This window comes from Barbus barbus (genome assembly GCF_936440315.1).
Source record: "Barbus barbus genome assembly, chromosome: 25".
NCBI classification, from domain to species: Eukaryota; Metazoa; Chordata; class Actinopteri; order Cypriniformes; family Cyprinidae; genus Barbus; species Barbus barbus.
The window spans coordinates 14,915,935-14,929,772 of record NC_136753.1 but is presented as its reverse complement, the minus strand read 5'-3'; the positions used below and the strand labels follow the sequence as shown (position 1 = coordinate 14,929,772).

General features: G+C 40.9%; 1 protein-coding gene across 1 annotated transcript in view; it reads right to left on the bottom strand.

The window, feature by feature from the left end:
• LOC306845130 (uncharacterized protein) overlaps positions 1 to 13,838 on the bottom strand; it is a gene marked incomplete at its 5' end in the record, with an annotated part of 56,033 nt that overhangs the window by 19,107 nt on the left and 23,088 nt on the right. The window contains 17 exons of the mRNA XM_079377730.1: positions 806 to 949; positions 1,556 to 1,690; positions 1,870 to 2,049; positions 2,880 to 3,049; positions 3,404 to 3,531; positions 3,913 to 4,106; positions 4,960 to 5,190; positions 5,668 to 5,814; positions 6,634 to 6,778; positions 7,330 to 7,512; positions 7,901 to 8,100; positions 8,273 to 8,398; positions 8,495 to 8,584; positions 9,249 to 9,345; positions 10,650 to 10,856; positions 11,315 to 11,421; positions 11,933 to 12,077. Coding sequence (XP_079233856.1) covers positions 806 to 949; positions 1,556 to 1,690; positions 1,870 to 2,049; positions 2,880 to 3,049; positions 3,404 to 3,531; positions 3,913 to 4,106; positions 4,960 to 5,190; positions 5,668 to 5,814; positions 6,634 to 6,778; positions 7,330 to 7,512; positions 7,901 to 8,100; positions 8,273 to 8,398; positions 8,495 to 8,584; positions 9,249 to 9,345; positions 10,650 to 10,856; positions 11,315 to 11,421; positions 11,933 to 12,077 — 2,629 coding nt within the window. The remainder of the gene's footprint in view (positions 1 to 805; positions 950 to 1,555; positions 1,691 to 1,869; positions 2,050 to 2,879; positions 3,050 to 3,403; positions 3,532 to 3,912; positions 4,107 to 4,959; positions 5,191 to 5,667; positions 5,815 to 6,633; positions 6,779 to 7,329; positions 7,513 to 7,900; positions 8,101 to 8,272; positions 8,399 to 8,494; positions 8,585 to 9,248; positions 9,346 to 10,649; positions 10,857 to 11,314; positions 11,422 to 11,932; positions 12,078 to 13,838) is intronic.

Here is a 13,838-nt window from a genome sequence, read left to right as displayed (position 1 = left end):
CCACACTGGTTTAATTAATTGATTGGGGGGTTGGGTTAGTAGGACAGTGTTGGGTTTGAGATGACCTCTGTTTAAGAGTTGGGGGCGGTGTTTCCATAGAGACGACTTTCATTACAGAACAGGAAAAAATAAACTTCTGAACTTCACCTGCTTATTTGTGACTGCACATTTTCCTTTTCATATCATAGAGAGAGCCTTCGCTTTCCCCTCCCCTGTCTTTTATCGTTCCCTCTCACCACTGGTAGTTTGTCATTGTCTGACCAGGGCAAGCTGGAGGAGGTTTAGTGAAAATAATCAAACAGGAGGAGAGAATCCATCTTGGTGAGTAGATAGCTTCACCTAGAGATGAAGTCCTCATCACAGCCACTGGAGTAACATATCACTCTGGGTGCCTGGAGATAGATTGTTCAAACTCTGTGGCCTGAGGTAAGTGCAGAGGTCAATTCCAAAGGTTGACCTTGAGCCTGAAAGGCAGAAGTGTACACACACAGATACAAACTGGTGGCACCTGGAGCATGCTCAATACACATTAACCAATGCCAAGTTCAACATAAGTGTGTGCTAAATGGCGCTCCCAAGACTGCCCCTGGTAGGTACAAGTTAGTCTCCAACAGGCCTTATGTTGCCTCACGGCCCAACATAAACTAACTCACCTCCTAACTTATATAACTTTGGTTATGCCTATTTGGCACTGGCACAAACTCAATTTTTACTGCTCTCCTGGGCTATAGGTTTTTTGTGTTCTGGATGATAAATTTGTTTCTGTGACTTAACAACTGGAATGTAAAGTCTCGGGTTGTGTGACCTCTTGCTGAGACTCCTGCCTCTGCATAGAAAGCTCTCTGATCTGGTCATTTAAGCTGCGCTCCGAAACTTCACGGGAACTCAGAGACTCCTCAAAATGTGACCGTAGGTCCTGAAGCTCTGCCTGCAACCCTAAAACTGTGTCCTACAGTGAGAAAGGGAGAGACAAAAATGAATACAATAATGTGATGCATGAAATTTCACTTGATTAATATATTTACCCAGAATCATTTTTCTGTAGTTAACAATGTCCTTTTAAAGCTGACTTTTTAAAATTATATATATATAATTTTTTTTTTTTTTTTTGCCATAACATGAAGATAATTATAAGCTTATTATATGAGACAGAGTTCTGACATACACTATACATTTTTCAAAATGCATAAAACAATGGATGAGAATTTCAAATCACAAATAATTCAATAATGAAATAATGTTCCATGCACATTATGAACTTACATATTCTTACAACTTTAATCCACTCTTCAATGATTAAATTTCACCAGACAGAAATGCAAATGAACAATAAACTGTTTATTTTCATAATTTACTGAGAAACACATGCTGCACTATGGAACAGTGTGTGAATGTGTTCTTTAGCTCCAAACAGATTGTGGATTTTAATATCACATTTAATAAATGTGTTAAAAAATGCATGCACAGTTAATCTCATGCATTAATGTGTTAACTTTGCAGCCCTAATCTAATAAAGACAAAACATGATCCACAGACATATTTGGATTTATTATACCTTGTCCTGCTCCTGTTTGCTCAGGAAGTCTCTACGCATACGATCCTTTTCAAGGGCAGCTGTCTCTATGTCACGCTTGAGGGTAATTATGCGCTCAGCAAGAGTAGCCTTCTCTGCCTCCTTCTCAGATAGAACCTGCCAATCAAGAACAGTCAAAGCAGTAGAACCAACTTACAGTGATGCCATCTGCCCCATGTTCTGACTGCAGATGGTTTAAGGCTATACGGGGCAACAGACATGCCTTTTGATCAGATTGAAAGGAAGTTGTCAAAAGGTTTTGGATGTGTTCCTGTGAGACACAAATACACACACACCTGCTGTTTATGGCTTTCGGCCTGCAGCAGGGATTCTGTACAGTGCTGCTGCAGCTTAGCCAGTTCTTCCTGCAGCTGTTGCTGAACTCTGCGACTCTGCATGCGCAGTGCCTCACACTCAGCCCGCAGCTGTGACTCTGCCTGCTCCCTCTGCGCACACAACTCCGCACGCATGCGCTCCTGAGATACACAAGACAGGTGCATGTGTTATAAGCATCCAAATACTCTCTTGAACCTCAGGAGAGTTTTACAGTTTAGGGTTATTGCATTTCAATTGCATCTTCTGCCAGAATTTCTCTGATAGTCCTAAATCTATGGCAGTATACATGTCAAAAACAAACACACAATGAATACAGAGTTGTGTTGCATGCTGGGTATAGCAATTCACTCTATGGCAATTTATTGTCAGCCACTTCCAGTTATTTTAACTATACAAAACTCTAACTGTTATGCTGCTTGAATTAATTATTATCATATTGAAAACACTTTGGTTTGAAGTGCAAATGGTTTCATGTTTTACCGTTTACTGCACTTTGTTACTCTTGTAGTTATTTACCTAATGTATAACAGCTAATGAATGAGAAGTCTTGCACATTCACAGAAAACTGCCACTTCCACATTGAAAAATAAAGTGGATAATGCCATATTCTGGTAATAATCCATTGTGAAACTTGCATCAGTGCAGGTTTGCGGGCTCAGCAAAAGGGCACATAGCAACTGCATAGGATTTTAAAATATACATTTTTGGATGTGCACATGACAGCCCTTGCAACTTGGAATTTACTCATTTTCTTGATGCCTCAAAAGCCTGTAGATTAATATGCATCAGCCTAGAAATATGACTTAAAAGATGACTCATTTGTATGAAAAAAAAAACAAAAAAAACTTTAGAACCAAATCAAATGAATTATAAATTTAATTGATTTGCTGTCAAACCAAAGATTTATACTCCTAGCAATAGCACATCAAGTGTTAGGGACAGTGACTTTATCTCAAAATTTCAGTGATACCTTGTGCTTTCGCTCAGTATGCAGTTGTTCCTGATGGCTTTGCTGTGTGGTAATGAGGGTCTGTTGTGCGATTCTCTCGGCCTGAGCAAGCTTCAACTCTAAAGCCTGTTTTTCCTGCAAAGCCCGGGACACTTGCTGCTCTAGTTCACTGTGAACATTAGACAGCTCACCTGTGCAAAGGAAACAGCAAGTATATACACAAAGGAGAAACATGCTTTGTACTGAAAATATACACTGGAGACACACTGAGCTCTAACATGCTGGAAACATTAAATTATAATGCTCTTTGGAATCATCATTAAACAATATATAGTGACAGCACCAGCACATAAATAGTACAGTGTGGATGCTATCTGTGAAGGGACTTCGTTAAGCTCTAGAGAGAACCTCGGCAGACCTCTCAGCTGTTCCCCAGTCCGGGGATAAAATATGGGCCCCTTGTGGACTATAGCTGGGGCCCAATGGCCAGTGGGTTCAGCCAAGTCAACGAGAGAGGAATAGAGGCTCCCTGAAGAGACACTCACGCGTCAAAGTCTCGTTAGCCTGCTGTAGACTAGCATTCTCTCCCTCTAGCCTAGCCCGGTCAGCCTCTAGCATCGAGGCCAGTTCCTGCCTGTCCAACAGGCCTGACTCTAGAGACTCTCTCTCAGCCCTGAGCAAAAGAAAAAGGAAGAGAGAATACAAAGAAAAATAGGTTGTGTTATGTGAAGCTAATGAACATCTTTAAATGGTTGTTTCTTTAGCTAACATCATTCAAGACAGATGAGTTGATGTTCTCAAGATGATTTACACAGCAAAACACAGGATTAACCTCACAGTGATTCTCTCACAGAAAAGACTTAGTGAAACTAGGAAGAGTTACATGATTGAAAAGGCCCAATTGATAATTACTCAAAAAACTAGCTGAAAATACAGGTGTTTTACTTTGCCTGCCAACCTTGAACTCCAACATAAATACAAACACTTAGCCCATATAAACACATTAATACACCAAATCCTACTCGCAGTAAAACACTAACACACATTGACTCACCGCAGAACGGCCAGGTCTTGGGCCAGGGCCTTGGATTTACGTTGCTCTGAGGTGAGCTGCACTGTGAGATTGGCTTTGTCTCTTGCCAGTTCATCTCTCTCTTTGCAAGTCTTCTTTAGCGAGGCAGCACTCAGCTCGATTTCTCTACGACATGTGTTCAACTGTTCCTGCAGGGCTTGCTTCTGCTTACTGACCTACACAAATCACACACATGTACATGGAAGCATATATTTGAATGCTTACATATACCCAGGGTTTTCTGATAGTAGATCAACATCAGGATTATGAATCAAGTACTCAGATGATGTCTAATGATGTCCAAACACGTGAGATCCTAGATTATGCCAGTAACTGACCTCTTAGGAACAGCAGGCTGTCCAAATATTTTCCTGATATGTTAAAACTTTCCCCACTGAGCCTGCACTAAACCATTTGCTAGCAAACCAAAGGAAATTTTATTTCACTTTTCTGCCAAGCAGGTCTACTGAAAAAGCAGCAAATGAAATGGACAAGGATATGTTGCAAATAATGTACTGTACTTATAATTTACAACATATCTTCAAGACTGTGTAAAAATTGAGATTACATTAAGATCCAGTGATTTATGATAACACTACAATTTTAACATAGTGACACCTCAGTAAAACATGACTATAGGTGTAGACAAAAGAGCAGATGAATTCCACACTGTCTGTTGCAAAGCTGCGAGCAGACAGATCAAGCTTGTGATTTACAACTTTTTTCACTCATTCTCTCTCACTCTGATACTACCCGTCTGTAATATCTATCTCTCCAGTCTTCCTGTCCTTCATTTGTACTCGAGATCCCCTTTGCCTCCCCCATTCTATTCCTTTGCCACTCATAAAACACACGCTTGGGCCAAGATTCATAATGGAACTCTTGGAGGAAGGTGTTGAGTACCACGGCAGATGGGTCCAATATCTTCCCTTGGCTTTTTAATGTGACAACAAGACCCATCAGAGCACAGCTGAGAGCTGTGAATCATGCTGGGTAATGGGGCACACGCCCCCTCATTTTGTGACTGACCTGGGTGTGTTGCTCCAGGGCTGAACTTTTCTCCCTCTGTAGGAGGTTGTACTCTGCATCCTGGGTCACTCGGCTCTCTTGAAGGTGAATGTGTGAGGCCTCCAGAGCACGCTTCTTTGTCGTGAGGTCTAACAGCTCCTGCTGAAGTCGAGCTAGCTCTTCTCTGGCTGCTGCTCTCTCTAGGTCTGCGTCCCGTTTGCGTTCGCCAAGCTCTGCCTTTTCGGCCTCGACCTGGCAGAAGATAGGTCAAAAACAATATTTTTGAGAATAAATAACAGGACGGTTATCATGTTGAAAAGACCACTCTTGCTGGTCGCAATCAAATATTGTGATGTGGATGTCGGTGTGTTGGTATCCACACCAGGACCATCCTTTGTCAGCCAGGTTTAAACTCTTTCTTTTAAAGGGTGCTCTTTATTTCAACTTTTTTGTTGAACAGAAACACCCACCCACTGCAATGATAACGTTTGAAATAGCCAGGACAATTTTTAATATAACTCCGATTGGATTCGTCTGAAAGAAAAACTTTTTATACACCTAGGATGCCTCAAGGGTGAGTAAAACAGGCTAATGTTAATTTTTGGGTGAACTGACCCTTTAATAAATGATCAGTTGTTGAACTGAATGAGTTAACTATATAAAAAATAGAGATTATTCAAGATTTAATACTTTAACACTATGCACACAATCCAGTTCCATGACCCCAACCTGTAAGAGAAGCCGGTTCAATTCGACCTTATCTTTAGCCAATCCCTCACTCAGGGCTCCCATCTTGGCCAGGGAGTCCTGTAGCCCTGCATCTTCACTTCGTAGTTTAGTGAGCGCCATTTCCTGCTCAGCATTCTGGGCCTCCGCCTATAGAGAGGCAGTACAAACATCAATGGGAAGTTTGGCTACATCCAATCATTAGCTACCAAGTTCACGTAACCAGCATTTATTTTGTAATCAGCGGTTAGAGTAAAATATGTTTGCAGAGCTGTTTAATAGCACTGGAGTTTAAACGTTATATTTTGTCCCCAGAATGACCTGCTCTAGAACTGCGGCAGTGTGGAAAAACTGTAAGTTAGACAGAGTAAGTGATGAAAAATCTTACAAAGGCAGTTTTGCTTGGTAAATATCAATTACCAGAAATAAGCAGAGCTACATAACTCACCCAAGGTCAAAGTAAACTGAGTTTCCAGTAATTCAACAACTGAGTTGGACATTTGACAGGGAAAAACTCTGTATTTACTTAATGGATAAATAATGCAAAACTGGGTAAACAGTTTTATGACTGGATGTAATTCACTGTAGCAACAGGCAGGTGAGAACAGTTTTATACAGACTTAGATCAGGTGTTGTTAAGATGAATGAATGAGTGAATATGTGAATGAAAGAATGAATTAATGAGAGAGTAAATACAGTATGTGAATAAAGGTATGACTGAGTGAGGAAGGGAGTAAATGACTGAGTGGTTTAAGAGAAAGTGTTGTAGAGTGTTTTGAAAAAAATATGTTAGTGAATGACAGTGTTGGAAGAATGAAAGAATGTGCGAGTATAAAAATGTAGTGACTGAATTAATAAGTGAGCAGGTGAGTGAATGTGATGGAACAAATGAGTGGGTGAGTAAATGGATGAGTGAATAAGTGGGCGGGTTAGTAAATGTGCATTTTGTGTGAATGTGTAGAGCAGTACCCTAGAGAGAGCCTGTGCAAGACTGTTCTTTTCATCCTCCAAAACCTCTTTCTGTAAAGTCAGCTGACTCAGAGCTTCTTTTAGTGCGACCAGCTCTTTACGCACATCCGAGTGTCTCATCTCCAGCTGCTCCAGACTGTGTCGTCTGCAGAGAAACAAAAATGCACACAAATTGTCAGGGCATAAATATACACACTTTTTGATTTGTAGAAATGGGCAAAACAGCACAAAAAGCTAATGAAAACCCAGGCACACTATGGCACAGAGCAATCAAATCAGCTCATAGGAAATGTAAACACAAACAAAACATTTTTAATGTAAACAATGTTAAGGTTAAGGTATAGGCAGATACTCAAGTACACAAACATATACAAGCAGAGATATTTCTATAAACACACTCCTAAAAGACATTTGCTCTAAAAAGACTTGAGGTTAAAGATCACATCCAAAACCATACTTATCCATATACAGTGCATAATAACACATGATCAGTTGATACCGTTTGACCTAATCGGTAAAATAATGCATTATGCATCTTCATGTTTAATGCATTTTGTAAACAGTACTATTCTGGTTTGATTCAAGGCTACTTTAAGGACAACATGTGCTAGTGATACTGACTGTAAACAATAGGACAGGGAAATAAACAAGGGCCAAGAAGGAAGTCAAGGGGTTTGAGGTTTCGCAATGCCGTACCCCCTCTCGGATTCAGAGCGTTCTCGAGCCAGCTGCCTCTCCAGGTCCTCCCTCTGCTGCCTGAGGAGGTCTCTCTGCCTCTGAACATCCAGAGAGGAGCTTCTCAAAGCTTCCTGCTCTGCTTGTGCGCATTCCAGCTGCTGCTGCAGGGCTGAGAGCTGCCTCTCAAGCTCTCCTTTTTCACTAGGAAGGGAGAAAAGAAAAGTGACAGTTGTGGTGTGGTGTGGTGTGTGGCTGTTCAGGTTATAGTCTTAAAACTAGAGAATTTGCATGCTTGAGCCACAGTTACTCCTAAATTAGGACTACAGTTAGCACAAAGATGTGAGTTTGTGTGCTTGAATCAGAATCATGGACCTTTGCAGCATAGCATAACATAACTTAGGTTGTAGAAACATAAGCAAAGACAGTTGTAAATTAGCCTCCTAGTTTAGCCTGCAAAACAATGCCATGAGTAAACAGCTCTATATAAAAATACTGATGTCAGGTAGAAACTAATTTGTGCAGGTTACACTGCTATTGAACAATGGCATCCTTTATTGAAGTGCCAGGTTCATTTAGTCCCAGACTCTACCGGTTTACTATGCCCAGTGAGGTGCGGTATCTTTGGGCATCTCTAGTGCTGTCCTCTTCAGATCTCTCCAGAAGGTGATTCTCTTGCTGCAGTTCCCGGATTCTTTGTTCCAGACTTCTGGTTTCATCTTCGCCCACATGCAGCTGATCTCGCAAGGTGACAACCTGCTCTTGGGAAGCATCCAGACATGCCTGCAGCTCCTTTGGGTGGATATATATATTTTAATTTAGTTAAATGTGCTGAAATTACATACGCTTCTTGATAGCAGAGTAAACTATTAGGGAGACATAGTGAAGTGTGTACTTTCTGTACCACTAGGAGTGATGACACCTGTGCCATATAAGGATGGTGTACAGGAGGTTTGTTGCAAACCTGAATTTGTGCCTGCCGCTGTAAGAGGGCTCTCTGCACAGCTATCAGAATACCGTCTCGCTGAGAAGAGGAAATAGATGGGTGCTCATCTTTTGATAAGTCTGAGGAACTCTCACCACTAACCACCTAAAAGAGAAGAGAAAAAAGAGATGAGTTGACAATTACTCTTCTAATGTTTAGTACATCTGGCCCAAAATATCATGGCCAATAAGCTCAGTAAACCTGATTAATGTTGTGCAGTAACTGTTGCAGACTGCTGATCTCGCTGCATAAGGCATCCCTCTCGGTTCGGTCTTCGGACCGATTTATTTCCTGTACAAGAAAGCATTCAGGTCAAAGTGCAGGTTCTTGAACAGCCATGACATACACCAGACTCCAGATGAATCCAGATAAGTCATTAATAAAGTTGAAGTTTTTATCAAGACTAGTCTTCCCAATGAATGATTCTGGCAATCCCATGATTTTTACTTAATTCTTGGACTTTTATGTTAATTGTTCCCTGCTGGTAAGGTCATGATACATGACCTGCCCAACTCTTTAGGCATCTTCAATAAATGGCTAAAGAGATATCTCTTCCATCTGCACTTGACCCTCTATATTTCACTCTCTATTCTATTTTTATTGTATCTAGTTGTTTTCTTTTTATTTTAAAAAACTTGACCCCCTAACAATTACACTCTCTTCTCTTTTTTCTTTTTATTTATAATAAAAAAATATAATAACTTGACACTAACTCCCACTATTCTATTTCTATTCTATCTATTTTTTATTCTTTCTATTTTTTTTTTTTTTTTTTTTTTTTTTTTTACTTGCTATGTGTACTGCATTAGACTAACCGGGACTTGCCACAGCACTTACATACAGTATACTGTAGTTGCTCTTTTGTTGGTTCTATCATCCTCATTTGTAAGTCCCTTTGGATAGAAGTGTCTGCTAAATGATTAAATGTAAATTATTTTACTGCAACACTGCTCACCATCCTGTCCAAGCTGTTCCGCAGTGCTGTCAGATTGCTTTCCTTCTCAATGTTCTGTGCTCTGAGCTGTTTCACCATTTCACCCAATTCCAGGATCCTGTACATATACATGCATGTTAGACTTTAAATAGAATATCAAAGTATCATAAAAGTGGTCCTTACGACATGTTTTCTGTCTTAAATCATATGACAGATTGTGAGGAACAGAGTGAGGAACAGACTGAAATTAAGTTATCATTCACTAAAATCTTGGCATCCACAATAGCTCTCTTTGGCACGTTCATGCATGTGAAATAATGTTCGATTTGACATTAAATAATTCCAATTTATCAGTTGAACTGGTTCACAGAACTGTCCTGAGTCATTTGTTTACAAATCATCTGATTTCAATGGTTAATAATTAAATGGAAGTCATCATGAGTGAAAAACAACTTACATTTTGGTCTGTTTTTTAACTAAAAGCTGTCATTTAACTTCAGAAGACTCGGGAGTTGTATGGATCACATTTGTTATATTTTGAAGCTTTTGCATACTTTTTGAAGGTTCAAAGCTTCAGACACGAAGGTATGTAATTTATCAAAGAATTTTCATTTTTGGGTGTACTATTTTGTTAAGAAACATAGCACACCATTTTCCAATGTTGTAATCTGCAAGTTGAAATAGGCACTGATTTTATTAGGCTCTGAGGTATTCTAAGACATACAGTACTCATTCTTCTGCATGAGCATTTTAAGAATTTTAACATGCGTAACATTAACACGAGGCAAAATGATCAAACACGCTATGGTGTACTTATTTGATACCCATTTATCAATGGCCCTTTCTTCCCACTGCAATAAAGCTCAGCTAAAATTTCATACATCAAATGAGAGTGATCTCTGCTCTCTACATTATAAAACTGTCACTGATGAAAAGATGTAGAAGAAAGAAGCTGCAATGACTCCATTCATCAGAAGACCCCAACCCTGCTCTGTCAGATCCATGGAGCCGCTCTCAAAAGAAACTGTCATAGACCACTGACACATTATACAAGTAAATGAAGAATGAAGAGGATACTGAACAGCAAATAAAGAGACACACTCTTTCTCTCTAGTTTTGGCATGCCACATAGTTGGATAGATGAGGCAATCTGTACTGACCTTCCCTGCGTGTCAGCACTCAGGACAATGTACAATGAGTCATCTAGGAGATGTGAGTTCAGGACATCAATAATTCAATTCAAAGCTTAGGGAAAGGTGCTGAAATTTATGACACTGTGAAATCCTTTGAATATGATAATTTAACCCCAGCTGCCAATACTATATGTATTTATTACAGCATGCTGCTCAAGCAAGATTACACTTGTATATTACCGTTGCAAAATGAATGGGACGTGTACATAAACAAACAGACATGTTGTACCTAGAGTTAAGCTCTACTTTCTCTGCGTCAAAGCGGGCCTGCAGCTGCATAGCATCTTTCAGCTTGTCTCTTAGTTGATTCTGCAGTGCAGATACTCCGCTGCTAGCAGGGGTACAAGGCTGGTTCAGGCTAGCCTCCAAATTCACACAGGCCGTATGAAGACGTCGGCCTGCCACCGCACACTCGGTTCGCATGTCCGATAGACTCCTGTAAAGCACACAAAAAAACTATAACAACCAGCAGGAGCAATGAAATTCCCTTACACAACAATTTCCTTATGTTCCCAAGGAAATGTGTTTTGTTCACAACTGACGAGAGCCAGATGGCCGAAACTGTATTATGATCTGGGAATAAACTCTTTGAACGGTGTCGTGTCTGAGTAAGGGTCGTGAACATTTTCTCCGCTGTCCATGTGTTGAGTAATCCACATTACAGCAAATTACTCAACAATGATCACAGCATTTCACAGTCCGAGCCCTCATCAAGCTTGGCTCTGATGGATGGCCCAAGACTAATCTGAAGGGCAATCTAACCATCACATTTCCCAGGACGATTCAGTCAGGATGGGTGAGGGTTGACCCAGGTGACCCGCTGCACTTTGATCCCAAGCGGGGATAAATGGTGATGGGTTTGGAAAGAGGGTTCTGGCTGCAAGCTACACTTACCTGTCAGCAAAGGCCCGCAGCTGGGTGAAAGAGCTTCGCAGGAAGGCGGCCTGGTGCCACAGAGATCGCACACGGGCTTGCTCGCGGCCGTTTCGGGAGGTATTAATCTGCGGGAGAGCGACACGGCCATATGGTCGGCAGGTTCGGTAATAAAGAGGGTGGCAAAGAGGTTAAAGATGTCTCCATTATAGATGCACACATACGAAAAATAATGAATGCGCCCACACATACTTGAACTGCTAGGTGCACACACCCACAGAGACTCACATACACAAATGATACAGTAAGATTTTCTTGACTGTATGAGGCTGAATACTACATGAGCTCCTTCATATCACCAGATGTTTGCACCGAGCAATGAATTCTCACTCTTTTTTCCAATCGACTGGAATGTTTTCACAGGAAACAACAGCTGAGAAAATCACAACAATGATTTAAAACAAAGACAGTGTCCAGACTGACAAAACAGGCACCAGGGTGGAATTCCACAAGTTCCAGAGTTGAGTTTCATTGGGTTGGATTAAGGAAAGATTTTCCTTAAACTGTGGATTTGGATAAAAACACACACTACAGATCTCTCCTTCCTTCCCTCTGTCTCTTTTTCCTCCTCCCTCTCACCTCAAATTCCCTCCTGAGTCGCGTGTCCCTCTGCTCTGCCTCCTCTCGTGCCTTCTGCATGCTTTCCGTCAGGGCCTGATTGACTTCGTTGGCTTGTTCGAGTTGTTCCCGGAGCAGTGCATTGACCTGGCTCAAACCAGAACACCTGTGAAATATATGGAACTGCTTCAGAGCACTGTATCCTGGGACCTCCACCTGTTAAGCCACAAGCCAAACTTTGCAAATGATCTCACCCCCTCCATTGCATGGGCCTCTATCAGCTTCTATGCTTACAGGCTCATAAAGGCCCACGTCACATTCTACGTTGCCAGCCACGCTTAGAGGGAAATGTGCGTGACAGTTTTATAAAGTCCATGTCAGCTCCAGCCTAATTGCCACCAGATTTGCTTGTCAAATAGTTTACAGGGTTATTTACATCATTCGTGGCAGAATCCACCCAGTTACATACAAAGATTGACGCCAGGGTGTGAGGCAGTAAGGGTGACGAACAAAATGATCATCAAAGGGGTGAGCAACAGAGAGAGACACGATCAAAGCTATGAGAATGTGTTTAATTATTTTCAATAAGTAGATTTGCTTCACGATTCTGTGTTTTGGCTTATTTCAGCTTGTGCCCCTTTGAGAAAACGCAAAGCCATTTTAGCAGTAGTGTAACAGGCATAACACTTCTGCCCTGCTGAATCTCAGTAAACTGTGGCATGCTATGAAATTCTCATGAGCCGTGGCACAGTTGACTTCTCTGACATAGAAAATTAAATAAACTGTGTTAAAAGACTGCAGAGCCACAGATGATCGGATGAACTGCACTGTGCAGTGCGCTCTCTGACAGAGGCACTAAGGTGTAAAAATGAATGAAAGCTTGGCAGCTTGGCGGCCCAGAATTTGCCATAACCATTTCAATTACGGGCGAGTGGCACAGTAAATCACGTTCTTTTAAAGGCTGGCGTCTGAGTTGGTAGGTTGGCTGGCTCTTTGTATGAAGTGCAGTAAAAACTATTTGGCTGAGACGGTGAACAAGGCTGTGATAATTAAGTCTGACAAACTGGATACCTTTTGTTTTTGACACCCCTTCTAAAACTATTCATTTCCAGTATGTGCTTGTGGGGATTGAAGTAGGCAGCTAGGAGATTTAATTTAGAGCAGTTCAGCTCTATTTGCCTGTTGTTCATGTGTAGTTTCTCAATGTAGAATGGTGAATATCTGGTGGAAAATTCAGCTTAAGTGGTGGTACTTCGGGTTTAGAACATGGAAGCTGATTTCTAGCTGGTCTATGGCGCTTATTAGTAGCTCCAAACTGGTCATTGGTAGTTGGTCTAATCTAACAACTAACCAGTAAACATTTATTCCAGTTGGTTATTAGCTGGTTTAAGATGGTTATTAGCTGGTCCATGCTGTTCCTTAGTTTTCCAGACTGGTCTACAGCAAGTTACTGCTGTTCATTAGCTGGTCATTACCTGTTCCAGGCTGTTCATTGGTTAGTCCATGCTGTTCATTAGTTGATAAAAACTGGTCTTTATGCAGCAGCTACACTGTAAAATCCCCAGTGTTAAATCAACACTGCTTCAGAGTGTATTTGGTCCCACTCCAAATACTGTTAAAATAACACTGAAGCAATGTCAAAGTTAATGATATAGTTATGTGATTAATTAAGTGCTGATTGAGCATTAGTGAGGAACAGCTGCTGTTAACAAGCAGAATAACTGAAGAAAAAGAGAAACACAAGAACTTCAAATGACTTCAGCCACAGCCTTTGATAAAATCAACTAAAATAAAAGACATTAAATCTCTCAAGATCTCAGCAGAGGAGGATTAAACAACTCCACAAACAGAATCACCAGCTTCACTCATGATTGACTTTATTTCTGTCAGATGACTACAGAAGCTCTTATTGAGAAATATCAGAGGT